This window comes from Vigna unguiculata, chromosome 10, assembly GCF_037176805.1.
Source record: "Vigna unguiculata cultivar grain cowpea cultivar isolate G323 ecotype 2 chromosome 10, ASM3717680v1, whole genome shotgun sequence".
NCBI lineage: Eukaryota > Viridiplantae > Streptophyta > Magnoliopsida > Fabales > Fabaceae > Vigna > Vigna unguiculata.
This window is the reverse complement of record NC_140801.1, coordinates 26,426,969-26,454,645: the sequence shown is the minus strand read 5'-3', so window position 1 is coordinate 26,454,645 and position 27,677 is coordinate 26,426,969. Positions and strand designations below refer to the sequence as shown.

The 27,677-nt window shown below is 36.3% G+C and overlaps 1 protein-coding gene and 1 pseudogene across 1 annotated transcript; both read right to left on the bottom strand.

Moving 5' to 3' along the window:
• Positions 1–16,640: 16,640 nt before the first annotated feature.
• LOC114172505 (uncharacterized) lies at positions 16,641–19,221 on the bottom strand (annotated as a pseudogene).
• A 3,319-nt stretch (positions 19,222–22,540) lies between these two features.
• LOC146882359 (uncharacterized) lies at positions 22,541–26,811 on the bottom strand. Its single transcript, XM_085667364.1, has 3 exons — positions 26,779–26,811; positions 25,479–26,208; positions 22,541–22,557 (listed from the first exon to the last, which is right to left on the bottom strand). The coding sequence occupies exons 1-3, from the start codon at positions 26,809–26,811 to the stop codon at positions 22,541–22,543; spliced, it is 780 nt and encodes a 259-aa protein (XP_085523490.1).
• Between the last annotated feature and the right edge of the window lie 866 nt (positions 26,812–27,677).

Below are 27,677 nucleotides of genomic sequence, written 5' to 3'. Positions count from 1 at the left end.
TGACTTTTATCAATTTCCACTTCATCTTCTTATCTATTTCTGTTTTCTTGTTGTAAACAATTTCTCAAATTTCTTGCTTATTAGCATTCCAACCTAGATCGAACCACGAAACGAATCCACACCTCTGGATTCACATCATTTGGTATTCAGAGCCTGGCTCACTAGATTTGGAATAGCAATGGAAGTTTGTTATACAAGGTGTTTAATCGAAGGCTACCCATGTTTAGTTCCATTCGATTACGAAGGCAACAACAATGTTGTAAGCCAAAGATTGGTGTCGAAACTCAAGTTACGAACAAGCTTTCATGCGAATCAAGCAGGGATCAAATTCAGTACAAGACAATGTGTGAAAGATGCTCCCATGTACTCTTATCATCTTCTTTTGGGATGGGCAAGGCTCCATTTTAAAGCACTCAATCTTGATGAACGTTCCCTTTATTTCAGGCATGAGGGACATAAAATGAAATTGAAATTTATGACACCAAGACAAGTCAATAAGGATCAACATAGGCTGAAGGAAAAAATAGAAAAAGAGAGAATAGAAAAAGAAGAAATAGAAACTTCAGAAGCAAGGGAAAATGAAGAAAAAGAAAAGGAAGTAGAGAGAAAGATGATGGAAAATTTATTTGTCAATGTTTTTTCTTCAACAGTTTGTGATGTCATTTTAAAGGAGCAAAAGGATAAGCATCTGAATGAAACACACGAACCTCCATGTTGGAAAAGGAAAGTTGTTCATAGTGCTTTATTATGCATTGGGTTCGCTGATGAGAAGCAAATTTGTCAAACACAACGCATGGAGTTATTTATTGTTACATATCAAGGTGGGGATAGTGTTGGCAAGAGAGGTGCTCCACGGATTGCAACCGTTGGAAAGGAACGAAACTAAATCTATTCAAGCTGCATCTAATCCTGGAGGACGAGAAATAGTTTGAAGTTGTGCACAAATAAAGTTCTTTACAAGGACATACTAAACTTTTATTAAAACTAGTAGAGAAATAAAGGCTTTAGATTCGGGGCGAATCTTCTCAAAAAAGGAGGGTATGATGTGAATTGTATATGGCCCAAATGGAGTATAACTAACGCGCGACGTTGATGCAGTTTCTTTAATTTAAATAAGGCCCCAATGCTTTGTATAATTGGCTGACCAAATTGTGTTTTGGGTTAACCACTTAAAGGGCTTTAGTTTTTCTTTATTTTCAAGTTAAATAAGGGCCTATTTTCAAACTTAAGAACCAACAATTGGAGGACCTTTTTTGAATGCTTGTGGATGTCTTTTGGTTGCCTTGAATTCAGTTACAATCAGCAATTCAATGGTGGATCATTATTAACTTGAGTGGTTCATTAGTAGCATTATGGGGGTAGTAACTGAAAATTATGTGTCTTTTGTAATTCTGATGGTTAAAGCTCCTATATAAGGTAAACCATTCTTATCAATGAAATCAAGTTGAGTTTTATTCAGAAAATATAAGACTGTTATCACTTCTATCCTATTGAGACTGATTCTCCTATGTTCGTGAGTGATTCAGGAAGCCTTCAGTTTTATCAAACGTTCTTGCTCCCTTTGTGTGTTTAAACTCATAGGCTTATCTTGCATCATTGGAAGTGTGACTTCTATCAATTTCCACTTCATCTTCTTATCTATTTCTGTTTTCTTGTTGTAAACAATTTCTCAAATTTCTTGCTTATTAGCATTCCCACCTAGATCGAACCATGAAACGAATCCACCCCTCTGGATTCACATCATTTGGTATTCAGAGACTGGCTCACTAGATTTGGAATAGCAATGGAAGTTTATTATACAACGTGTTTAATCGAAGGCTACCCATCTTTACTTCCATTCGATTACGAAAGCGACAACAATGTTGTAAGCCAAAGATTGGTGGAGAAACTCAAGTTACCAACAAGCTTTCATCTGAATCAAGCATGGATCAAATTCAGTACAGGACAATGTGTGAAAGATGCTCCCATGTACTGTTATCATCTTCTTTTGGGATGGGCATGGGTTCATTTTAAAGCATTCAATCTTGATGAACGTTCCCTTTATTTGAGGCATGAAGGACATAAAATGAAGATGAAATTTATGACACCAAGACAAGTCAGTAAGGATCAACATAGGCTGAAGGAGAAAATAGAAAAAGAGAGAATAGAAAATGAACAAATAGAAACTTCAGAAGGAAGGGAACATGAAGAAAAAGAAAAGGAAGTAGAGAGAAAGATGATGGACAATTTATTTGTCATTGTTTTTTCTTCAACAGTTTGTGATGTCATTTAAAAGGAGCAAAATGATAAGCATGTGAATGAAACACACCAACCTCCACGTTTAAAAATCAAGCTTGTTCATAGTGCTTTATTATGCATTGGGTTCACTGATGAGAAGCAAATTCGTCAAACACAACGCATGGAGTTATTTATTGTTACATATCAAGGTGGGGGTAGTGTTGGCAAGAGAGGTGCTCCACGGATTGCAACCGTTGGAAAGGAACGAAACTAAACCTATTCAAGTTGCATCTAATCCTGGAGGACGAGAAATAGTTTGAAGTTGTGCACAAATAAAGTTCTTTACAAGGACATACTAAACTTTTATTAAAACTAGTAGAGAAATAAAGGCTTTAGATTCGGGGCGAATCTTCTCAAAGAAGGAGGGTATGATGTGAATTGTATATGGCCCAAATGGAGTATAACTAACGCGCGACGTTGATGCAGTTTCTTTAATTTAAATAAGGCCCCAATGCTTTGTATAATTGGCTGACCAAATTGTGTTTTGGGTTAACCACTTAAAGGGCTTTAGTTTTTCTTTATTTTCAAGTTAAATAAGGGCCTATTTTCAAACTTAAGAACCAACAATTGGAGGACCTTTTTTGAATGCTTGTGGATGTCTTTTGGTTGCCTTGAATTCAGTTACAATCAGCAATTCAATGGTGGATCATTATTAACTTGAGTGGTTCATTAGTAGCATTATGGGGGTAGTAACTGAAAATTATGTGTCTTTTGTAATTCTGATGGTTAAAGCTCCTATATAAGGTAAATCATTCTTATCAATGAAATCAAGTTGAGTTTTATTCAGAAAATATAAGACTGTTATCACTTCTATCCTATTGAGACTGATTCTCCTATGTTCGTGAGTGATTCAGGAACCCTTGAGTTTTATCAAACATTCTTGCTCCCTTTGTGTGTTTAAACTCATAGGCTTATCTTGCATCATTGGAAGTGTGACTTCTATCAATTTCCACTTCATCTTCTTATCTATTTCTGTTTTCTTGTTGTAAACAATTTCTCAAATTTCTTGCTTATTAGCATTCCCACCTAGATCGAACCATGAAACGAATCCACCCCTCTGGATTCACATCATTTGGTATTCAGAGACTGGCTCACTAGATTTGGAATAGCAATGGAAGTTTATTATACAACGTGTTTAATCGAAGGCTACCCATCTTTACTTCCATTCGATTACGAAAGCGACAACAATGTTGTAAGCCAAAGATTGGTGGAGAAACTCAAGTTACCAACAAGCTTTCGTCTGAATCAAGCATGGATCAAATTCAGTACAGGACAATGTGTGAAAGATGCTCCCATGTACTGTTATCATCTTCTTTTGGGATGGGCATGGGTTCATTTTAAAGCATTCAATCTTGATGAACGTTCCCTTTATTTGAGGCATGAAGGACATAAAATGAAGATGAAATTTATGACACCAAGACAAGTCAGTAAGGATCAACATAGGCTGAAGGAGAAAATAGGAAAAGAGAGAATAGAAAATGAACAAATAGAAACTTCAGAAGGAAGGGAACATGAAGAAAAAGAAAACGAAGTAGAGAGAAAGATGATGGACAATTTATTTGTCATTGTTTTTTCTTCAACAGTTTGTGATGTCATTTAAAAGGAGCAAAATGATAAGCATGTGAATGAAACAGACCAACCTCCATGTTTGAAAAGGAAGCTTGTTCATAGTGCTTTATTATGCATTTGGTTCGCTGATGAGAAGCAAATTCGTCAAACACAACGCATGGAGTTATTTATTGTTACATATCAAGGTGGGGGTAGTGTTAGCAAGAGAGGTGCTCCACGGATTGCAGCCGTTGGAAAGGAACGAAACTAAATCTATTCAAGTTGTATCTAATCCTGGAGGACGAGAAATAGTTTGAAGTTGTGCACAAATAAAGTTCTTTACAAGGACATACTAAACTTTTATTAAAACTAGTAGAGAAATAAAGGCTTTAGATTCGGGGCGAATCTTCTCAAAGAAGGAGGGTATGATGTGAATTGTATATGGCCCAAATGGAGGATAACTAACGCGCAACGTTGATGCAGTTTCTTTAATTTAAATAAGGCCCCAATGCTTTGTATAATTGGCTGACCAAATTGTGTTTTGGGTTAACCACTTAAAAGGCTTTAGTTTTTCTTTATTTTCAAGTTAAATAAGGGCCCATTTTCCAACTTAAGAACCAACAATTGGAGGACCTTTTTTGAATGCTTGTGGATGACTTTTGGTTGCCTTGAATTCAATTACAATCAGCAATTCAATGGTGGATCATTATTAACTTGAGTGGTTCATTAGTAGCTTTATGGGGGTAGTAACTGAAAATTATGTGTCTTTTGTAATTCTGATGGTTAAAGCTCCTATATAAGCTAAACCATTCTTATCAATGAAATCAAGTTGAGTTTTATTCAGAAAATATAAGACTGTTATCACTTCTATCCTAGTGAGACTGATTCTCCTATGTTCGTGAGTGATTCAGGAACCCTTGAGTTTTATCAAAGGTCCTCGCTCCCTTTGTGTGTTTAAACTCGTAGGCTTATCTTGCATCCTTGGAAGTGTGACTTCTATCAATTTCCACTTCATCTTCTTATCTATTTCTGTTTTCTTGTTGTAAACAATTTCTCAAATTTCTTGCTTATTAGCATTCCAACCTAGATCGAACCATGAAACGAATCCACCCCTCTGGATTCACATCATTTGGTATTCAGAGACTGGCGCACTAGATTTGGAATAGCAATGGAAGTTTATTATACAACGTGTTTAATCGAAGGCTACCCATGTTTACTTCCATTCGATTACGAAAGCGACAACAATGTTGTAAGCCAAAGATTGGTGGAGAAACTCAAGTTACCAACAAGCTTTCATCTGAATCAAGCATGGATCAAATTCAGTACAGGACAATGTGTGAAAGATGCTCCCATGTACTCTTATCATCTTCTTTTGCGATGGGCATGGCTTCATTTTAAAGCACTCAATCTTGATGAACGTTCCCTTTATTTGAGGCATGAAGGACATAAAATGAAATTGAAATTTATGACACCAAGACAAGTCAGTAAGGATCAACATAGGCTGAAGGAGAAAATAGAAAAAGAGAGAATAGAAAAAGAACAAATAGAAACTTCAGAAGGAAGGGAACATGAAGAAAAAGAAAAGGAAGTAGAGAGAAAGATGATGGAAAATTAATTTGTCATTGTTTTTTCTTCAACAGTTTGTGATGTCATTTAAAAGGAGCAAAATGATAAGCATGTGAATGAAACAGACCAACCTCCATGTTTGAAAAGGAAGCTTGTTCATAGTGCTTTATTATGCATTGGGTTCGCTGATGAGAAGCAAATTCGTCAAACACAACGCATGGAGTTATTTATTGTTACATATCAAGGTGGGGGTACTGTTGGCAAGAGAGGTGTTCCACGGATTGCAACCGTTGGAAAGGAACGAAACTAAATCTATTCAAGTTGCAGCTGATCCTGGAGGACGAGAAATAGTTTCAAGTTGTGCACAAATAAAGTTCTTTACAAGGACATACTAAACTTTTATTAAAACTAGTAGAGAAATAAAGGCTTGAGATTCGGGGCGAATCTTCTCAAAGAAGGAGGGTATGATGTTAATTGTATATGGCCTAAATAGAGGATAACTAACGCGCGACGTTGATGCAGTTTCTTTAATTTAAATAAGGCCCCAATGCTTTGTATAATTGGCTGACCAAATTGTGTTTTGGGTTAACCAATTAAAGGGCTTTAGTTTTTCTTTATTTTCAAGTTAAATAAGGGCCCATTTTCCAACTTAAGAACCAACAATTGGAGGACCTTTTTTGAATGCTTGTGGATGACTTTTGGTTGCCTTGAATTCAATTACAATCAGCAATTCAATGGTGGATCATTATTAACTTGAGTGGTTCATTAGTAGCTTTATGGGGGTAGTAACTGAAAATTATGTGTCTTTTGTAATTCTGATGGTTAAAGCTCCTATATAAGCTAAACCATTCTTATCAATGAAATCAAGTTGAGTTTTATTCAAAAAATATAAGACTGTTATCACTTCTATCCTAGTGAGACTGATTCTCCTATGTTCGTGAGTGATTCAGGAACCCTTGAGTTTTATCAAACGTTCTTGCTCCCTTTGTGTGTTTAAACTCATAGGCTTATCTTGCATCCTTGGAAGTGTGACTTCTATCAATTTCCACTTCATCTTCTTATCTATTTCTGTTTTATTGTTGTAAACAATTTCTCGAATTTCTTGCTTATTAACATTCCAACCTAGATCGAACCATGAAACGAATCCATCCCTCTGGATTCACATCATTTGGTATTCAGAGCCTGGCTCACTAGATTTGGAATAGCAATGGAAGTTTATTATACAACGTGTTTAATCGAAGGCTACCCATGTTTACATCCATTCGATTACGAAAGCGACAACAATGTTGTAAGCCAAAGATTGGTGGAGAAAATCAAGTTACCAACAAGCTTTCATCCCAATCAAGGATGGATCAAATTCAGTACAGGACAATGTGTGAAAGATGCTCCCATGGACTCTTGTCATCTTCTTTTGGGATGGGCACGGCTTCATTTTAAAGCACTCAATCTTGATGAACGTTCCCTTTATTTGAGGCATGAGGGACATAAAATGAAGTTGAAATTTATGACACCAAGACAAGTCAGTAAGGATCAACATAGGCTGAAGGAGAAAATAGAAAAATAGAGAATAGAAAAAGAAGAAATTGAAACTTCAGAAGGAAGGGAACTTGAAGAAAAAGAAAAGGAAGTAGAGAGAAAGATGATGGAAAATTTATTTGTCATTGTTTTTTCTTCAACAGTTTGTGATGTCATTTTAAAGGAGCAAAAGGATAAGCATGTGAATGAAAGACACGAACCTCCATGTTTGAAAATGAAGCTTGTTCATAGGGCTTTATTATGCATTTGGTTCACTGAGGAGAAGCAAATTCGTCAAACATAACGCATGGAGTTATTTATTGTTTGATATCAAGGTGGGGGTATTGTTGGCAAGAGAGGTGCTCCACGGATTGCAACCGTTGGAAAGGAACGAAACTAAATCTATTAAAGTTGCATATGATCCTGGAGGACGAGAAATAGTTTCAAGTTGTGCACAAATAAAGTTCTTTACAAGGACATACGAAACTTTTATTAAAACTAGTAGAGAAATAAAGGCTTTAGGTTCAGGGCGAATCATCTCAAAGAAGGAGGGTATGATGTGAATTGCATATGGCCCAAATGGAGGATCACTAACGCGTGACGTTGATTCAGTTTCTTTAATTTAAATCGGCCCCAATGCTTTGTATAATTGGCTGACAAAATTGTGTTTTGGGTTAACCAATTAAAGGGCTTTAGTTTTCCTTTATTTTCAAGTTAAATAAGCGCTCATTTTCCAACTTAAGAACCAACCTTTGGAAGGCCTTTGTTGAATTCTTGTGGATGACTTTTGGTTGCTTTGAATTCAGTTGCAATCAACAATTCAATAGTGGATCATTATTAACTTAAGTCGTTCATTAATAACTGTAAGGGGGTTGTATCTGAAAATTATGTGTCTTTTGTAATTCTGATGGTTAAAGTTTCGATATAAGCTAAACCATTCTTATCAATTAAATCAAGTTGAGTTTTATTCAAAAAATATAAGACTTTGATCTCTTCTATCTTAGTGAGAGTGACTCTCCTATGTTCTTGAGTGATTCAAGAACCCTTGAGTTTTATCAAAGGTCCTTGCTCCCTTTGTGTGTTTAAACTCATAGGCTTATCTTGCATCCTTGGAAGTGTGACTTCTATCAATTTCCACTTCATCTTCTTATCTGTTTATGTTTTCTTGTTTTAAACAACTTCTCAAATTTCTTGCTCATTAGCATTCCAACCTAGATCAAACCATGAAACGAATCCACCCCTCTGGATTCACATCATCTGGTATTCAGAGCCTGGCTCACTAAATTTGGAATAGCAATCCAAGTTTATCATACAAGGTGTTTAATCGAAGGCCACCCATGTTTAGTTCCATTCGATTACGAATACGACAATAATGTGGTAAGCAAAAGATTGGTGGAGAAACTCAAGTTACAAACAAGCTTTCATCCGAATCAAGGATGGATCAAATTCAATACACGACAATGTGTGAAAGATGCTCCAATGTACTCTTATCAACTTGTTTTGGGATGCGCATGGCTTCATTTTAAAGCACTCAATCTTGATGAGCGTTCCCTTTATTTGAGGCATGAAGGACATCAAATGAAGTTGAAATTTATGACACCAAGACAAGTCTGTAAAGATCAACATAGGCTGAAGGAGAAAATAGAAAAAGAGAAAATAGAAAAAAAACAAATAGAAACTTCAAAAGGAAGGGAACATGAAGAAAAAGAAATGGAAGTAGAGAGAAAGATGATGGAAAATTTATTTGTCATTGTTTTTTCTTCAATAGTTTGTGATGTCATTTAAAAGGAGCAAAATGATAAGCATGTGAATGAAACAGACCAACCTCCATGTTTGAAAAGGAAGCTTGTTCATAGTGCTTTATTATGCATTTGGTTCGCTGATGAGAAGCAAATTCGTCAAACACAACGCATGGAGTTATTTATTACATATCAAGGTGGGGGTAGTGGTTGCAAGAGAGGTGCTCCACGGATTGCAACCGTTGGAAAGGAACGAAACTAAATCTATTCAAGTTGCATCTGATCCTGGAGGACGAGAAATAGTTTCAAGTTGTGCACAAATAAAGTTCTTTACAAGGACATACTAAACTTTTATTAAAACTAGCAGAGAAATAAAGGCTTTAGATTCGGGGCGAATCTTCTCAAAGAAGGAGGGTATGATGTGAATTGTATATGGCCCAAATGGAGGATAACTAACGCGCGACGTTGATGTAGTTTCTTTAATTTATATAAGGCCCCAATGCTTTGTATAATTGGCTGACCAAATTGTGTTTTGGGTTAACCAATTAAAGGGCTTTAGTTTTTCTTTATTTTCAAGTTAAATAAGGGCCCATTTTCAGACTTAAGAACCAACAATTGGAGGACCTTTGTTGAATGCTTGTGGATGACTTTTGGTTGCCTTGAATTCAGTTACTATCAGCAATTCAATGGTGGATCATTATTAACTTGAGTGGTTCATTAATAGCTTTATGGGGGTTGTAACTGAAAATTATGTGTGTTTTGTAATTCTGATGGTTAAAGCTCCTATATAAGCTAAACCATTCTTATCAATGAAATCAAGTTGAGTTTTATTCAAAAAATATAAGACTTTTATCACTTCTATCCTAGTGAGACTGATTCTCCTATGTTCGTGAGTGATTCTGGAACCCTTGAGTTTTATCAAAGGTCCTTGCTCCCTTTGTGTGTTTAAACTCATAGGCTTATCTTGCATCCTTGGAAGTGTGACTTCTATCAATTTCCACTTCATCTTCTTATCTATTTCTGTTTTCTTGTTGTAAACAATTTCTCAAATTTCTTACTTATTAGCATTCCAACCTAGATCGAACCATGAAACGAATCCACCCCTCTGGATTCACATCATTTGGTATTCAGAGACTGGCTCACTAGATTTGGAATAGCAATGGAAGTTTATTATACAACGTGTTTAATCGAAGGCTACCCATGTTTACTTCCATTCGATTACGAAAGCGACAACAATGTTGTAAGCCAAAGATTAGTGGAGAAACTCAAGTTACCAACAAGCTTTCATCCGAATCAAGCATGGATCAAATTCAGTACAGGACCATGTGTGAAAGATGCTCCCATGTACTATTATCATCTTCTTTTGGGATCGGCATGGCTTCATTTTAAAGCACTCAATCTTGATGAGCGTTCCCTTTATTTGAGGCATGAAGGACATAAAATGAAGTTGAAATTTATGACACCAAGACAAGTCAGTAAGGATCAACATAGGCTGAAGGAGAAAATAGAAAAAGAGAGAATAGAAAAAGAACAAATAGAAACTTCAGAAGGAAGGGAACATGAAGAAAAAGAAAAGGAAGTAGAGAGAAAGATGATGGAAAATTTATTTGTCATTGTTTTTTCTTCAACAGTTTGTGATGTCATTTAAAAGGAGCAAAATTATAAGCATGTGAATGAAACACACCAACCTCCATGTTTGAAAAGGAAGCTTGTTCATAGTGCTTTATTATGCGTTTGGTTCGCTGATGAGAAGCAAATTTGTCAAACACAACGCATGGAGTTATTTATTGTTACATATCAAGGTAGAGGTAGAGTTGGCAAGATAGGTGCTCCACGGATTGCAACCGTTGGAAAGGACCGAAACTAAATCTATTCAAGTTGCATCTGATCCTGGAGGACGAGAAATAGTTTCAAGTTGTGCACAAATAAAGTTCTTTACAACGACATACTAAACTTTTATTAAAACTAGTAGAGTAATAAAGGCTTTAGATTCGGGCGAATCTTCTCAAAGATGGAGGGTATGGAGGATAACTAACGCGTGACGTTGATGCAGTTTCTTTAATTTAAATAAGGCCCCAATGCTTTGTATAATTGGCTGACCAAATTGTGTTTTGGGTTAACCAACTAAAGGGCTTTAGTTTTCCTTTATTTTCAAGTTAAATAAGGGCTCACTTTCCAACATAAAAACGAACAATTGGAGGACCTTTCTTGAATGCTTGTGGATGACTTTTGGTTGCCTTGAATTCAGTTACAATCAGCAATTCAATGGTGGATCATTATTAACTTGAATGGTTCACTAATAGCTTTATGGGGGTAGTAACTGAAAATTACGTGTGCTTTGTAATTCTGATGGTTAAAGCTCCTATATAAGCTAAACCATTCTTATCAATGAAATCAAGTTGAGTTTTATTCAGAAAATATAAGACTTTTATCACTTCTATCCTAGTGAGACTGATTCTCCTATGTTCGTGAGTGATTCAGGAACCCTTGAGTTCTATCAATTTCCACTTCATCTTCTTATCTATTTCTGTTTTCTTGTTGTAAACAATTTCTCAAATTTCTTGCTTATTAGCATTCCAACCTAGATCGAACCATGAAAAAGTGAACATGAAGAAAAAGAAAAGGAAGTAGAGAGAAAGATGATGGAAAATTTATTTGTCATTGTTTTTTCTTCAACAGTTTGTGATGTCATTTAAAAGGAGCAAAATGATAAGCATGTGAATGAAACACATCAACCTCCATGTTTGAAAAGGAAACTTGTTTATAGTGCTTTATTATGCATTGGGTTCGCTGATGAGAAGCAAATTCGTCAAACACAACGCATGGAGTTATTTATTGTTACATATCAAGGTGGGGGTAGTGTTGGCAAGAGAGGTCCTCCACGGATTGCAACCGTTGGAAAGGAACGAAACTAAATCTATTCAAGTTGCATCTGATTTTGGAGGACGAGAAATAGTTTCAAGTTGTGCACAAATAAAGTTCTTTACAAGTACATACTAAACTTTTATTAAAACAAGTAGAGAAATAAAGGCTTTAGATTCAGGGCGAATCTTCTCAAAGAAGGAGGGTATGATGTGAATTTTATATGGCTCAAATGGAGGGTAACTAACGCGCGACGCTCATGAAGTTTCTTTAATTTATATAAGGCCCCAATGCTTTGTATAATTGGCTGACCAAATTGTGTTTTGGGTTAACCAATTAAAGGGCTTTAGTTTTTCTTTATTTTCAAGTTAAATAAGGGCCCATTTTCCAACTTAAGAACCAACAATTGGAGGACCTTTGTTGAATGCTTGTGGATGACTTTTGGTTGCCTTGAATTTAGTTACAATCAGCAATTCAGTGGTGGATCATTATTAACTTGAGTGGTTCATTAATAGCTTTAAGGGGTTGTAACTGAAAATTATGTGTCTTTTGTAATTCTGATGGTTAAAGCTCCTATATAAGCTAAACCATTCTGATCAATGAAATCAAGTTGAGTTTTATTCAGAAAATATAAGACTTTTATCTCTTCTATCTTAGTGATTGTGATTCTCCTATGTTCTTGAGTGATTCAGGAACCCTTGAGTTTTATCAAAGGTCCTTGCTCCCTTTGTGTGTTTAAACTCATAGGCTTATCTTGCATCCTTGGAAGTGTGACTTCTATCAATTTCCGCTTCATCTTCTTATCTATTTCTATTTTCTTGTTTTAAACAATTTGTGATGTCATTTAAAAGAAGCAAAATGATAAGCATTTGAATGAAACACACCAACCTCCATGTTTGAAAAGGAAGCTTGTTCATAGTTCTTTATTATGCATTTGGTTCGCTGATGAGAAGCAAATTCGTCAAACACAACGCATGGAGTTATTTATTGTTACATATCAAGGTGGGGGTAGTGTTGGCAAGAGAGGTGCTCCACGGATTGCAACCGTTGGAAAGGAACGAAACTAAATCTATTCAAGTTGCATCTGATCTTCGAGGACTAGAAATAGTTTCAAGTTGTGCACAAATAAAGTTCTTTACAAGGACATACGAAACTTTTATGAAAACTAGTAGAGAAATAAAGGCTTTAGATTCGGGGCGAATCTTCTCAAAGAAGGAGGGTATGATCTGAATTGCATATGGCCCAAATGGAGGATCATTAACGCGCGACGTTGATGCAGTTTCTTTAATTTAAATAGGCCCCAATGCTTTGTATAATTGGCTGACCAAATTGTCTTTTGGGTTAACCAATTAAAAGGCTTTAGTTTTTCTTTTGTTTTCAAGTTAAATAAGGGCCTATTTTCCAACTTAAGAAACAACAATTGGAGGACCTTTGCTGAATGCTTGTGGATGACTTTTGGTTGGCTTCAATTCAGTTACAATCAGCAATTCAATAGTGGATCATTATTAACTTGAGTGGTTCATTAATAGCTTTAAGGGGTTGTAACTGAAAATTATGTGTCTTTTGTAATTCTGATGGTTAAAGCTCCTATATCAGCTAAACCATTCTGATCAATGAAATCAAGTTGAGTTTTACTCAGAAAATATAAGACTTTTATCTCTTCTATCTTAGTGAGACTGATTCACCTATGTTCTTGAGTGATTCAGGAACCCTTGAGTTTTCTCAAAGGTCCTTGCTCCATTTGTGTGTTTAAACTCATAGGCTTATCTTGCATCCTTGGAAGTGTGACTTCTATCAATTTCCATTTCATCTTCTTATCTATTTTTGTTTTCTTGTTTTAAACAACTTCTCAAATTTCTTGCTCATTAGCATTCCAACCTAGATCAAACCATGAAACGAATCCACCCCTCTAGATTCACATCATTTGGTATTCAGAGCCTGGCTCACTAGATTTGGATTAGCAATGGAAATTTATTATATAAGGTGTTTAATCGAAGACCACCCATGTTTAGTTCCATTCGATTACGAAAGCGACAACAATGTTGTAAGCAAAAGATTGGTGGAGAAACTCAAGTTACCAACAAGCTTTCATCCGAATCAAGGAGGGATTAAATTCAGTACAGGACAATGTGTGAAAGATGCTCTCATGGACTCTTGTCATCTTCTTTTGGGATGGGCATGGCTTCATTTTAAAGCACTCAATGTTGATGATCGTTCCCTTTATTTGAGGCATGAGAGACATAAAATGAAGTTGAAATTTATGACACCAAGACAAGTCAGTAAGGATCAACATAGGCTGAAGGAGAAAATAGAAAAAGAGAGAATAGAAAAAGAAGAAATAGAAACTTCAGAAGGAAGAGAACATGAAGAAAAAGAAAAGGAAGTAGAGAGAAAGATGATGGAAAATTTATTTGTCATTGTTTTTTCTTCAACAGTTTGTGATGTCATTTAAAAGGAGCAAAATGACAAGCATGTGAATGAAACACACCAACCTCCATGTTTGAAAATGAAGCTTGTTCATAGTGCTTTATTATGCATTTGGTTCGCTGATGAGAAGCAAATTCGTCAAACACAACGCATGGAGTTATTTATTGTTAGATATAAAGGAGGGGGTAGTATTGGCAAGAGATGTGCTCCACGGATTGTGATATGAATCTCATTGCACAAGGGCTAACTTAGGATTTTTTTTTCTTTTAGGGTTAGAACCAGTTATGACCACGAGATGTTTTGTGGGCAGAATTAGATATTCTTTTGAAAATTGGGTGAAGAAGAAAGTAATAAGGGGTAAATCTAAAAGTGGAAGGAAAGAATCACTCTTTCCAAAGGAGGCAACACACAAAGGATGGCAAAATCCTTTGATACAGCCAAGGGTTCTTGAATCACTCAAGAACTAGGAAAATCACTCTCACTATTAGATAGAAAATTGAATTTCTGAACAAAACTTAACTTGATTTCATTGATAAGAAATGGTTCAGCTTATATAGAGGCTTTAACCATTAGGGTTACAAAAAGACCATTAATTGTCATTATATCCCACTAGTGCTAATAATAAACCAATCAAGCTAATAATTGTCCACTACCTAATGGCTAATTATAACTGAAATTGGGGCAGCCAAAAAGTCATCCAAAATTATTCAGCAAGGTCTTCTTAGTCTTCCAAGGCTGGTTCTTAAGATGTCAAATGGGCCTTTATTTAAATAAAAGAAACTGCATTAATCTGGCGCGTTAGTCCTCTTCCATTTGGACCACGATGCAATTTACAACTTTTATCTTTTCTCCTTCAAACTTGGGCTTGTACTCAAATAATATTGATAACACTTGTTGTAGAGCTTCTTTTGCTTTCTTTGCTCTAGACCTTGTCATAGGTCCTCCAAGTTCTTCAAGTGGATCCTTGTCTTTGCTCATTGTCACACCTCCATCATTCTCTGCCTCTTGAGAAGGATTTGTCCTCAAATCAGATTCTCCCTCTACATCAAAAAGGGATAAGTCAGACACATTGAATGTGGAACTAACATTATACTCACCAGGCAGATCAATTTTGTAAGCATTGTCATTTATTCTTTCAAGCACTTGGAATGGACCATTTCCCCTTGGTTGAAGCTTTGATTTTCTTTGTTCTGGAAACCTTTCCTTTCTCATGTGCACCCAAACCCAATCTCCAGGTTGGAAGACAACCTTCTTTCTACCTTTGTTAGCTTGCCTTGCATAGCTTTCGTTTTTCTTTTCAATTTGACCCCTTACTTGCTCATGTAACTTCTTCACATAGTCAGCTTTAGCCTGTGCTTCTTTATGCTTAAACATGGAAATGTTAGGCATAGGTAGCAAATCAAGAGGAGTTAAAGGGTTAAATCCATATACAATCTCAAAAGGTGAATAATTAGTTGTGCTATAGACAACCCTATTATAAGCAAACTCAACATGAGGCAAACATGCTTCCCAAGACTTAAGATTTTTCTTTATAACAGTCCTAAGTAATGTGCCTAAAGTTCTATTGACTACCTCAGTTTGACCATCACTTTGTGGGTGACAAGTAGTAGAAAATAACAATTTAGTACCAATCTTACCCCACAAGGTCCTCCAAAAGTGACTAAGGAATTTTGTATCCCTATCACTCACAATGCTCCTTGGTAGTCCATGAAGTCTTACTATTTCCTTGAAAAACAAGTCAGCCACATAACAAGCATCATCCACCTTCTTGCAAGGTATGAAGTGTGCCATTTTAGAAAATTTGTCAACAACAACAAAGACATAATCCTTTCCATTCTTTGTTTTAGGCAGCCCCATAACAAAGTCCATTGAAATATCAGTCCAAGGATATTCAGGAACAGGTAAAGGAGTATATAATCCCTGAGGCTTCACCTTATATTTAGCTTTTTTACACACAATGCAGTGATCAAAAAACTTATGTACATCACGTTTCATATGAGGCCAAAAGAAGTGCTCTTGCAAAATTTCCAAAGTCTTTTGAACCCCAAAAGGACCCATCAAACCTCCTTCATATGATTCAGTCACAAGCAACTCTCTAATGGAACACTTAGGCACACACAATTTATTTGATTTAAACAAGAATCCATTATGCCTATAGTAACCATTTTCAGAAAACTTTTCACATGCAGCATATATTTCAGCAAAATTTGCATCATTCTTGTACATGTCTTTCAAAGATTCAAGACCAAACAGTTTAGTTTCAAGCATAGAAAGCAATGCATGCCTCCTAGAAAGTGCATCAGCCACTATATTTCCTTTTCCCTTTTTATACTTGATTATGTACGAAAATTGCTCCAAAAACTCTACCCATTTAGCATGCCTCTTATTAAGCTTACCTTGTCCTTTCAAGTATTTCAAGGACTCATGATCACTGTGAATGACAAATTCTTTGGGTAACAAATAGTGTTGCCAAGTCTTTAAAGCTCTAACCAAAGCATACAATTCCTTATCATAAGTAGAATAGTTAAGAGCATCCCCACTTAACTTTTCACTAAAATAAGCAATGGGATGTCCATCTTGCAGCAAAACAACCCCAATACCCACATTTGATGCATCACACTCAATTTCAAAACATTTTGCAAAATTAGGCATGGCAAGAATAGGTGCATTAGTTAGCTTATGCTTGAGGGAAGCAAAGGCCTCCTCTTATTTCTCTCCCCATTTAAAACCTACATTCTTTTTAACAATTTCATTTAGAGGTGCAGCCAGGGTACTAAAATCCTTAACAAATCTCCTGTAGAAACTTGCTAAACCATGAAAACCCCTCACCTCACTGATAGTCTTAGGTGTAGGCCATTCTTGGATGGCCTTAACCTTTTCCGCATCAACTTGTACACCTTTAGCACTCACAACAAAACCCAAAAACACCACATGATCAGAATAAAAGATGCATTTTTCCAAATTGGCATACAATTTTTCTTTTCTAAGAACTACCAAAACAGATTGCAAATGCTCAACATGCAACTCAAGATTGGTGCTATAGATCAGAATATCATCAAAGTACACCACAAAAAATTTACCAATAAACTCTCTTAAAACATGGTTCATTAACCGCATAAAAGTACTAGGTGCATTTGTCAAACCAAAGGGCATAACAAACCACTCATACAATCCATATTTAGTTTTAAAAGCAGTTTTCCATTCATGACCTTCTCTAATCCTAATCCGATTATAGCCACTTTTAAGATCAATTTTAGAAAACACACATGCACCATAAAGTTCATCAAAAAGATCATCTAACCTTGGAATTGGATGCCTATACTTGATGGTGATGTTGTTTATTGCTCTACAATCAGAACACATCCTCCATGAGCCATCCTTTTTGGGCACCAAAATCACAGGTACAGCACATGGACTTATGCTATCCCTCACCCAACCTTTACTCATAAGTTCAATAACTTGTTTTTCAATCTCTTTGGTCTCTTGTGGGTTGCTCCTATAAGTTGGCCTATTGGGCAAAGCAGCTCCCGGAATGAGATCAATGTGATGCTCAATTCCTCTCAAAGGTAACCATCAGGGACACTTGCTAGAAACACATCTTTATAATCCTGCAAAAGGGACTCAATACTAGAGGGCAATTCAAATTTGCCAAATTGGTCAGAATTTGAAATTTGATTTTGACAAAACAATAAGTAGAGGGGCTGTCTTGCGCAAAGCACCCTCCTTACCTCTCTTTCTCTTGCTAAATAAACTTGCTTACACTCAAATGTTTCATTTTCTCTCATTTTCCTGTCAAGTGTTTCACTCTTTTTCTTTTTCCTTTCAAGTGTTTCACTCTTTCTCTCATTTGCTAACTTTTCTCTCATTTTTATTTGATCCTCACACACCTCTTTAGGAGACAAGGGTTTGAGGACCACTCTTTTATCTTGATACATGAAAGAGATTTTGTTAGTGAAACCATCATGAATGGCTTTAATGTCATACTGCCACGGTCTTCCCAAAAGAATATGGCTAGCCTCCATGGGAACCACATCACATAAGATCTTATCTTCATATTTCCCAATGGAGAAAGAGACTTTAGCTTGCTGTTTCACTTGGACTTCTTCTCCTTCACTAAGCCATTGAAGTTTGTATGGCCTAGGATGTGGTTTAATGTCCATGTTCATTTTTGACACTAATCTTGAACTCACCACATTGGTACAACTTCCTCCATCAATGATTACCAAACATACATTACCATTAACTGAACATCTTGTATAAAAAATATTCTCCCTTTGAGATGCATCCTCGGCCTTGACTTGACTTCCCAGCATCCTTCTAATCATGTATAACTCTCCTACATTAGGTTTCAACTCGCCATCACTCTCTTCTACCTCTCCATCATCATCATCAGAATCGCTTGTGTACTCCCCATTATCCTTAAGAAGAACGGTCTTCTTTGTAGGACACTCATAGGCATAATGTCCCATGCCCAAACATTTAAAACATTTCACTTCTCTAGTCCTCTTTGGTGGATGTTCAGGTTTCTTTTGAACAATTTTTCCTTCATTAGAAAGCACTGAATTGCTAGAGGAGGCAACACCTTCTTTTTTTACTCTATCTTTCCAGTTTGAAGAATTGAAATTGGTAGAACTCTTTCTTGTTGTACTCTTTCTTTTAATTTGTTGTTCTACCTGTATGGCTTTATGCAATAGATCCTCCATCTCCACAAACTCCTGCAACTCAACAACATCTCTAATATCATGATTTAATCCATTAAGGAAATGTGCCATAGTTACCTCAGGATCTTCTTCAATTTTGGCTTGGATGATAAGAATCTCCATCTCCTTATAATACTCATCCACTCCCTTGCTTCCTTGAGAAAGTCTTTGTAGTTTCAATTTTAAGTCCCTATGGAAGCTAGAAGGTACATACCGCTTCCTCATGACCCTTTTCATCTCACCCCAAGTGTCCACCAAAGGCTCCTCATCTCTAATCCTCTGTCTTTGCAACTTGTTCCACCAAATTAAAGCATAATCAGAAAATTCAGTTCTGCAAGCCTTACCTTTTGCTCTTCACTATAATTATTGCAAGAAAATACATGCTCAATTTTGAGCTCCCACTCCAAGTAAGCTTCAGGATCACTCCTCCCCTTGAAAGGTTGCACATTCAACCTTACTCCTTCTATTCTCCCTTCATTCCTTTGTGGCCCTCCTCCTCCTCTTGGTGGGGTTCTATTCTCTAGTTGGTCCAACCTGTCATGAAACTCATCTTGTTGTTGCTTCATCAACCTCTCCAAATGTTGAGATAATGCAGCAATTTGCATCTGAATATCATTCCTTTCTGCCATGATTAACAAACAGATCAAGGTAACAAGAACAAAATATATATATGGTGTTTGAAAATTTTCTCACCCACTCAAGTGTTTGCACTCACAGATTGGCTTTTACTAAAAATAAAACACTCTTGCCTTTTACCACTCAAATTCTCCTTGGTTTCTTAGGCAATTCAAGAGATTATGGCCATAACAAAGAACAATTCTCCAATATGTGCAGCGAAACGCTTGTAAGTAGACAAAGAAAGGTTAACAAAGAAAAAGAAGAAAAAAAAAGGCCAAGAAAAGTAGGTAAAAAGAAGGAAATCAGCAACAATCCTTCAATAACACCAATATATTACCTTATAAAAATTGTTACGAGGAATGAATCATTCGGCCCATTTTTTTTTATCACAGTTTCAGTACAATTACGAATTGCTCTAACTATTTTCTTTTTTTAATTTTTAGAAGGGCCTAACTTTTGCAATGATTCAGCACAAACATAAATAATACAAGTAATAAGGTAATGAATTGGTAAAATAAGAAAGAAGGAAGGATGTTACCAATTTGACGTTCAAACCCTTAAACTGAAGCTCTGAATACCAAATGATATGAATCTCATTGCATAAGGGTTAACTTAGGATTTTTTTTTCTTTTAGGGTTAGAACCAGTTATGACCACGAGATGTTTTGTGGCCAGAATTAGATATTCTTTTGAAAATTGGGTGAAGAAGAAAGTAATAAGGGGTGAATCTAAAAGTGGAAGGAAAGAATCGCTCTTTCCAAAGGAGGCAACACACAAAGGATGGCAAAATCCTTTGATACAGCCAAGGGTTCTTGAATCACTCAAGAACTAGGAGAATCACTCTCACTATTAGGTAGAAAATTGAATTTCTGAACAAAACTTAACTTGATTTCATTGATAAGAAATGGTTCAGCTTATATAGAGGCTTTAACCATTAGGGTTACAAAAAGACCATTAATTGTCATTATATCCCACTAGTGCTAATAATAAACAAATCAAGCTAATAATTGTCCACTACCTAATTATAACTGAAATTGGGGCAGCCAAAAAGTCATCCAAAATTATTCAGCAAGGTCTTCTTAGTCTTCCAAGGCTGGTTCTTAAGATGTCAAATGGGCCTTTATTTAAATAAAAGAAACTGCATTAATCTGGCGCGTTAGTCCTCTTCCATTTGGGCCGCGATGCAATTTATAACTTTTGTCTTTTCCCCATCAAACTTGGGCTTGTACTCAAATAATATTGACAACACTTGTTGTAGAGCTTCTTTTGCTTTCTTTGCTCTAGACCTTGTCATAGGTCCTCCAAGTTCTTCAAGTGGATCCTTGTCTTTGCTAATTGTCACACCTCCATCACTCAAGTTACCAACAAGCTTTCATCCGAGTCAAGCATGGATCAAATTCAGTACAGGACAATGTGTGAAAGATGCTCCCATGTACTCTTATCATCTTCTTTTGGGGTGGGCATGGCTTCATTTTAAAGGACTCAATCTTGATGAACGTTCCCCTTATTTGAGGCATGAGGGACATAAAATGAAGTTGAAATTTATGACACCAAGACAAGTCAGTAAGGATCAACATAGGCTGAAGGAGAAAATAGAAAAAGAGAGAATAGAAAAAGAAGAAATAGAAACTTCAGAAGGAAGGGAACATGAAGAAAAAGAAAAGGAAGTAAAGAGAAAGATGATGGAAAATTTATTTGTCATTGTTTTTTCTTCAACAGTTTGTGATGTCATTTAAAAGGAGCAAAATGATAAGCATGTGAATGAAACACACCAACCTCCCTGTTTGAAAAGGAAGTTTGTTCATAGTGCTTTATTATGCATTTGGTTCGCTGATGAGAAGCAAATTCGTCAAACACAACGCATGGAGTTATTTATTGTTAGATATCAAGGTGGGGGTAGTGTTGGCAAGAGAGGTGCTCCACGGATCGCAACCGTTGGAAAGGAACGAAACTAAATCTATTCAAGTTGCATCTGATCCTAGACGACGAGAAATAGTTTCAAATTGTGCACAAATAAAGTTCTTTACAAGGACATACGAAACTTTTATTAAAACTAGTAGAGAAATAAAGGCTTTAGATTCGGGGCGAATCTTCTCAAAGAAGGAGGGTATGATGTGAATTGCATATGGCCCAAATGGAGGATCACTAACGCGCGACGTTGATGCAGTTTCTTTAATTTAGATAGCCCCAACGCTTTGTATAATTGGCTGACCAAATTGTCTTTTGGGTTAACCAATTAAAGGGCTTTAGTTTTTCTTTTGTTTTCAAGTTAAATAAGGGCCCCTTTTCCAACATAAGAACCAACAACTGGAGAACCTTTGTTGAATGCTTGTGGATGACTTTTGGTTGCTTTGAATTCAGTTACAATCAGCAATGCAATAGTATATCATTATTAACTTGAGTGGTTCATTAATAGCTTTAAGGGGTTGTAACTGAAAATTATGTTTCTTCTGTAATTCTGATGGTTAAAGCTCCTATATAAGCTAAACCATTCTTATCAATGAAATCAAGTTGAGTTTTATTCAGAAAATATGAGACTTTTATCTCTTCTATCTTAGTGATTGTGATTCTCCTATGTTCTTGAGTGATTTAGGAACCCTTGAGTTTTATCAAAGGTCCTTGCTCCCTTTGTGTGTTTAAACTCATAGGCTTATATTGCATCCTTGGAAGTGTGACTTCTATCAAGTTACCAACATGCTTTCATCCGAATCAAGCATGGATCAAATTCACTACAGGATAATGTGTGAAAGATGCTCTCATGGACTCTTGTCATCTTCTTTTGGGATGGGCATGGCTTCATTTTAAAGCACTCAATCTTGATGAATGTTCCCTTTATTGGAGGCATGAGGGACATAAAATGAAGTTGAAATTTATGACACCAAGACAAGTTAGTAGGGATCAACATAGGCTGAAGTAGAAAATAGAAAAAGAGAGAATAGAAAAAGAAGAAATAGAAACTTCAGAAGGAAGGGAACATGAAGAAAAAGAAAAGGAAGTAGAGGGAAAGATGATGGAAAATTTATTTGTCATTGTTTTTTCTTCAACAGTTTGTGATGTCATTTAAAAGGAGCAAAATGATAAGCATGTGAATGAAACATACCAACCTCCATGTTTAAAAATCAAGCTTGGTCATAGTGCTTTATTATGTATTTGGTTTGTTGATGAGAAGCAAATTCGTCAAACACAACACATGGAGTTATTTATTGTTAGATATAAAGGAGGGGGTAGTGTTGGGAAGAGAAGTGCTCCACGGATTGCAACTGTTGGAAAGGAACGAAACTAAATATATTCAAGTTGCATCTGATCCTGCAGGACGAGAAATAGTTTCAAGTTGTGCACAAATTAAGTTCTTACAAGGACATACTAAACTTTTATTAAAACTAGTAGAGAAATAAAGGATTTAGATTCTGGGCAAATCTTCTCAAAAAAGGAGGGTATGGAAGATAACTAACGCGCGACGTTGAGGCAATTTCTTTAATTTAAATAAGGCCCCAATGCTTTGTACAATTGGCTGACCAAATTGTGTTTTTGGTTAACCAATTAAAGGGCTTTAGTTTTTCTTTATTTTCAAGTTAAATAACGGACCATTTTCCAACTTAAGAACCAAACTTTGGAGGACCTTTGTTGAATGCTTGTGGGTGACTTTTGGTTGCCTTGAATTCAGTTATAATCAGCAATTAAATAGTGGATCATTATTAACTTGAGTGGTTCATTAATAGCTTTAAGGTGGTTGTAACTAAAAATTATGTGTGTTTTGTAATTCTGATGGTTAAAGCTCCTATATAAGCTAAACCATTCTTATCAATGAAATCAAGTTGAGTTTTATTCAGAAAAGATAAGAGTTTTATCTCTTCCATTTTTGTGATTGTGATTCTCCTATGTTCTTGAGTGGTTTAGGTACCCTTGAGTTTTATTAAAGGTCCTTGCTCCCTTTGTGTGTTTAAACTCATAGGCTTATCTTGCATCCTTGGAAGTGTGACTTCTATCAATTTCTACTTCATCTGCTTATCTATTTCTGTTTTCTTGTTTTAAACAATTTCTCCAATTTCTTGGTCATTAGCATCCCAACCTAGATCAAACCATGAAACGAATCCACCCCTCTTGATTCACATCATTTGGTATTCAGAGCCTGGCTCACTAGATTTGGAATGGTAATGGAAATTTATTATACAAGGTGATGAAGGATTATCTTGTTTCTTTTTAACATTATTGAATATGGTGTGAGTTGATTAAGAAAGCTAAGTGAAATCCCCACTGGACATTAAGATAGCATGCTATCTAGATGTGAAGGTTCCTTTCACAAAGCTCAAGAGAAGAAGATGATGGATTGATTCAAAATGAAAAGGAAATGGAAGGCACATAAACAATAGAAAACCAAGAACAATTAAAGGAAGAAGAAAACATAAAATGGAAAGGAAAGAAATGGTAAAAATGTGAGAAGCACGCCACTACAAGGCTAGGCTAGAAGCCATGGCAACCTTGAAGATGAGTGGATGTGTGCCGCCACTTGCTATGCAAGATAAGGCTTAAAAGTATTCACTCCCTAGGGAGGAAACTCTCACAAATGGTTGAGACACAAGAGTGTTTTTACTTCAAAATGTTCAACCCTTTTACATGTCTAGGAGCACCCCTTATATAGAAGAGTTTAGGGGCCTCTAAGCAAATAAAAGATACCTAAGGATGTCTCTACAAAAACCTAACCCTAGATTCTAGAAACTAGGTCAAATAAGGTTACAAAAATGAGAGACAAAAGAGCTAACTAAGTTGTGTGCAAGGCTAATTTCGTTCTAGCACAAAAGGAGACAAAGAATGTGTCTCATATGTTTCCAAAAAGTGGTCAAAGTGTGCTAAAAACAAAAGAGACCAAAGGTACACAGGTACACTTGCTTCATGCCTCTTACTTTATGCTTTATGCCTTTGCTTTACTCTCTCCTCCACATCATTTATGCTCCCCAATCACCATGTGCCACCTAGCATTGCTTTCTTACTCCTAATTAACCTACAAAGCAAATAAACATAGATTAGCATGTTGGCTTAAGTCAAGTCAACTATAGTGAACAAGTCAAACCTAGTCAAAGGTCAACAAGTCAACTAAAGTTGATTCAACTAAGTCAACTTAGGGAATCAAAAATAACAAACACAAATGAAAGGGATGAAGGATTAGTGAACTTCCTTTTTAAACATGCTTAGTCTTCTTAAGCATGTGCCTTCATCCTTGGTTGGGGTCAATCCTTCATCATCCTCCCCTTCTTGGAGAGAATTTGACCACAAATTCTTTAAGCCTTTGTAGATGGAGCTTGACTTGATTTGGGGGAGGTTTTGCGCCTCCCTTTTATGAGCTCTTGTTCCATCTTTTCTAAGGATACTACCCCTAGCTTTGGTTAGGCCATCCCTCTTTTCTAGACCACTCTTCTTCTCATGCTTGCGCATTGGGTCTTCCTTTTGAGCCTTGCAAGAGAAGAAAGAATGGTGATGTCCATCTTGCTTTGAAAATATTTTTTTAGAGGCAAGTAACACTTTGGAGGTAGCTTGCTCTTTTTCTTGTTCATTTTTTCTCTTATCTTTCACTTTATTTTGGTCCTCATTTGCTTGATTGGGTGAGAGAGGTAGGAGTGTGAACTTCTTGCCTTGGAAGGAGAAAGCATAGGTGTTAGCATGGCCATCATAAAAGACTTTTCTATCAAATTGCCATGGCCTACCTAACAAAATATGAGTTTCTTTCATAGGCACAACATCACATAACACCTCATCTTTAAAATTTTCAATTGAAAAGTTAATGAGGACTTGTTGAGTTACTTTAATGTCTTCTTTCTTAAGCCATGATAGCTTGTAGGGCTTGGCATGAGGGATAGTTTTCAAGCCAAACTTGTCCACAACCCTTGTGCTAGCCACATTTACACAACTTCCATTATCTATGAGGAGGGGACATAGTTTGTCTTTGATATGACACCTTGAATGAAAAAGGTTTTGTCTTTGAGAAGGGTCAAGTTCCTTGGAAACTTGTCTTAGTTGGTGCCTTATCATTAACAATCCACCTTCAAGGGGTTTAATCCTTTCACTTGAAGAAGAAGTGTGGGAAGAAGTACTTTTGGGGGAAGGGGGAGAAGAATGTTCACTCTCTACTTCTTTTTTAAGGTTTAAGGCCATGGTTCTTTAGGTGGGACAATTTGAAGCTATGTTCCCATATCCCAAACACTTAAAACATTTTATAGAACTTGTCCTTGTACCTTGAGAAGAATTAGGAGTTTGATTAGAAGGCCTAGACGAATTAGTCCTAGGAGGTGGGTCTTTGGAACTCTTGAGTGGTGATTTATCATGTTTTCTTTCTTTATCTTTCCAAGTACTAGAATAGTAGTCATTGTATGAACCACTCCTCTTGGCCTCTTTTTTCTTTTGCAATTGAGTTTCAACTTTGATGGCCAAATGTAAAACTTTGTCAAGAGAGGAGTACTCATATAACTCTACTAAATCTTGTATGTCCCTCCTTAACCCACTCACAAATCTAGCTACCTTTTCCTCTTCATTTTCAAATTGGAGTCCTACTTTTAGAAGCATGGACTCCATTAACTTGTAATATTCATCCACACACATGGACCCTTGTTGAAGCCTTTGGAGCTTCAAAAGAGTCTCCCTTCTATAGTAGGAAGGAACAAATCTAGCGCACATCAAATTTTTAAGGTCCCTCCAAGAAGTCGCGAGTGACTCTTGGTTAATATTGTCCATACATAATTGATGCCACCAAGTCATGGCATAATCCTCAAACTCTAAGACTACCAAATCTACTTGCTTTTGATGACTAACTACATGAATGGTAAAAATTTGGTCCACTTTTTGCTCCCACTCAATGTAGATGTTTGGGTCATTTTCTCCTTTGAACTTAGGAATCTTTGGAGTTTGCTTCTCTTGTGATGGTTTGCGCCTAGAATGCCCTCTTTTCCTAGCCTCTATTTCTTGCTCCTTAGCTTTAAGCCTTTGAATGTGCTCTTGGATTCTTAGGTCACTTTGCTCCTTGTCCTTTCTCAATTGTTCAAAGGCCTCCTTCCTAGACAACTCCAAATCCCGAAGCAATCTCATCAATGTATTGTTTTTGTTTGGTGTAGGTGCATTTGATGAACTTGCCATGATTCCTACAACAAAAACACTCAAATCCGAGACAAAATAAATGGATTAGAGGTTAGACAACATGAAAACCGAGACCAAATCCAACCCAAAATGTAACCCAAGTGTTTAGATCACTATTCCAAAGTAACAAGGCAAGGCTAGCACTCAAAATCCACCAAAGGATTGAAGAAAACACTTTTAAAAACTTGTGCAAAACCTTTCAAATTCAAGACAAGTGATTCGGCTACAACACCCCAAGAGTTTCAAGAAAAGAAAACTAGTAAGACAAAACAAAGAACAACTAGTGACAAGCAAGAAAAGCACAAAAACAAGGAAAGCTAAACTCTAAAGAAGAAAAGTTTGAGACAAAACTTTTAACAAGACTAAAACAAGAAAAGCACATTTTAAATACTCTATAGAGAGTACTTGACAAACATCTTCAAGTCTTAAATCATGCATACACCAAGAAAGATCATAACCAACTTAAAGCATGGAACTAATTAGCCAATATCACCCAATTCTCAAGTATGAAAACTAGTAGCATAACACCTAGTGAAAAATACACTTTTAGTTCACCAAGGAGCAAGGTTGCTCTCGGTTTTTAGGCAAAAATTGGTGCAAAATTTTCTTCTTTCACAACTAGTTTCATAAAATGGTGAGAAAGAGTTTTAGGTGGCTTGGACACTTAGTTCCTCAAGTTTTAGGCCAAAATCAATTTAATGGAGCATACATCAAGCAAGACATAAAGTGAAAGAAAGATTCAAATACTTGGAAAAACAAGAATAAAAAAACTTCAAGTTAACATATGACATATGACTCAAGCAAAAGTTAGGCACATTTAAAGACTCAACATGACATACACAAAGACACAAACATGTAGCTATCATGCATTTAAACTCATGGATTTGAGGCTCAAAGACTAAGCATCCAAAGACATGTTATCCAACCACATTTAGGAGCAAAAGAATCACAAAACCGAAGCCAAAATTGCCACAACATAACCTGAAAACGTTGTTTTTCGTATTCTCGGCAGCTCTGACCTTTGCTCACTCATTTGATCATAACTCTCTCCACAGAACTCCAAATGCGTTCATTCTTTTTTTGTTGGCAACTAGACTCACAGAGCTTTCTTTTGATATAAAGAAAGTTACTTTTGGAAAACTGAGCTAGCTGCAGTATTTTTTTCAAAAACGCACACGTTGCTGCCACCACTGTTTTTATGTGGACCATTCAAAGATAGCTACACAAGACAAGGTTAGAACATGAAAACACCATATTCAAGGACAACCAAAGCTCTAGATACCAAATGATGAAGGATTATCTTG

What these genes read in the sequence shown, in the direction of transcription:
- LOC146882359 (XM_085667364.1), bottom strand. Translation starts at nt 26,811, where the DNA reads ATGCATGATTTAAGACTTGAAGATGTTTGTCAA. An exon ending in GACTTGAAGATGTTTGTCAA is followed by an intron (nt 26,209 to 26,778) that starts GTACTCTCTATA and finishes CTTAAAGCTAAG; the next exon opens with GAGCAAGAAATAGAGGCTAG.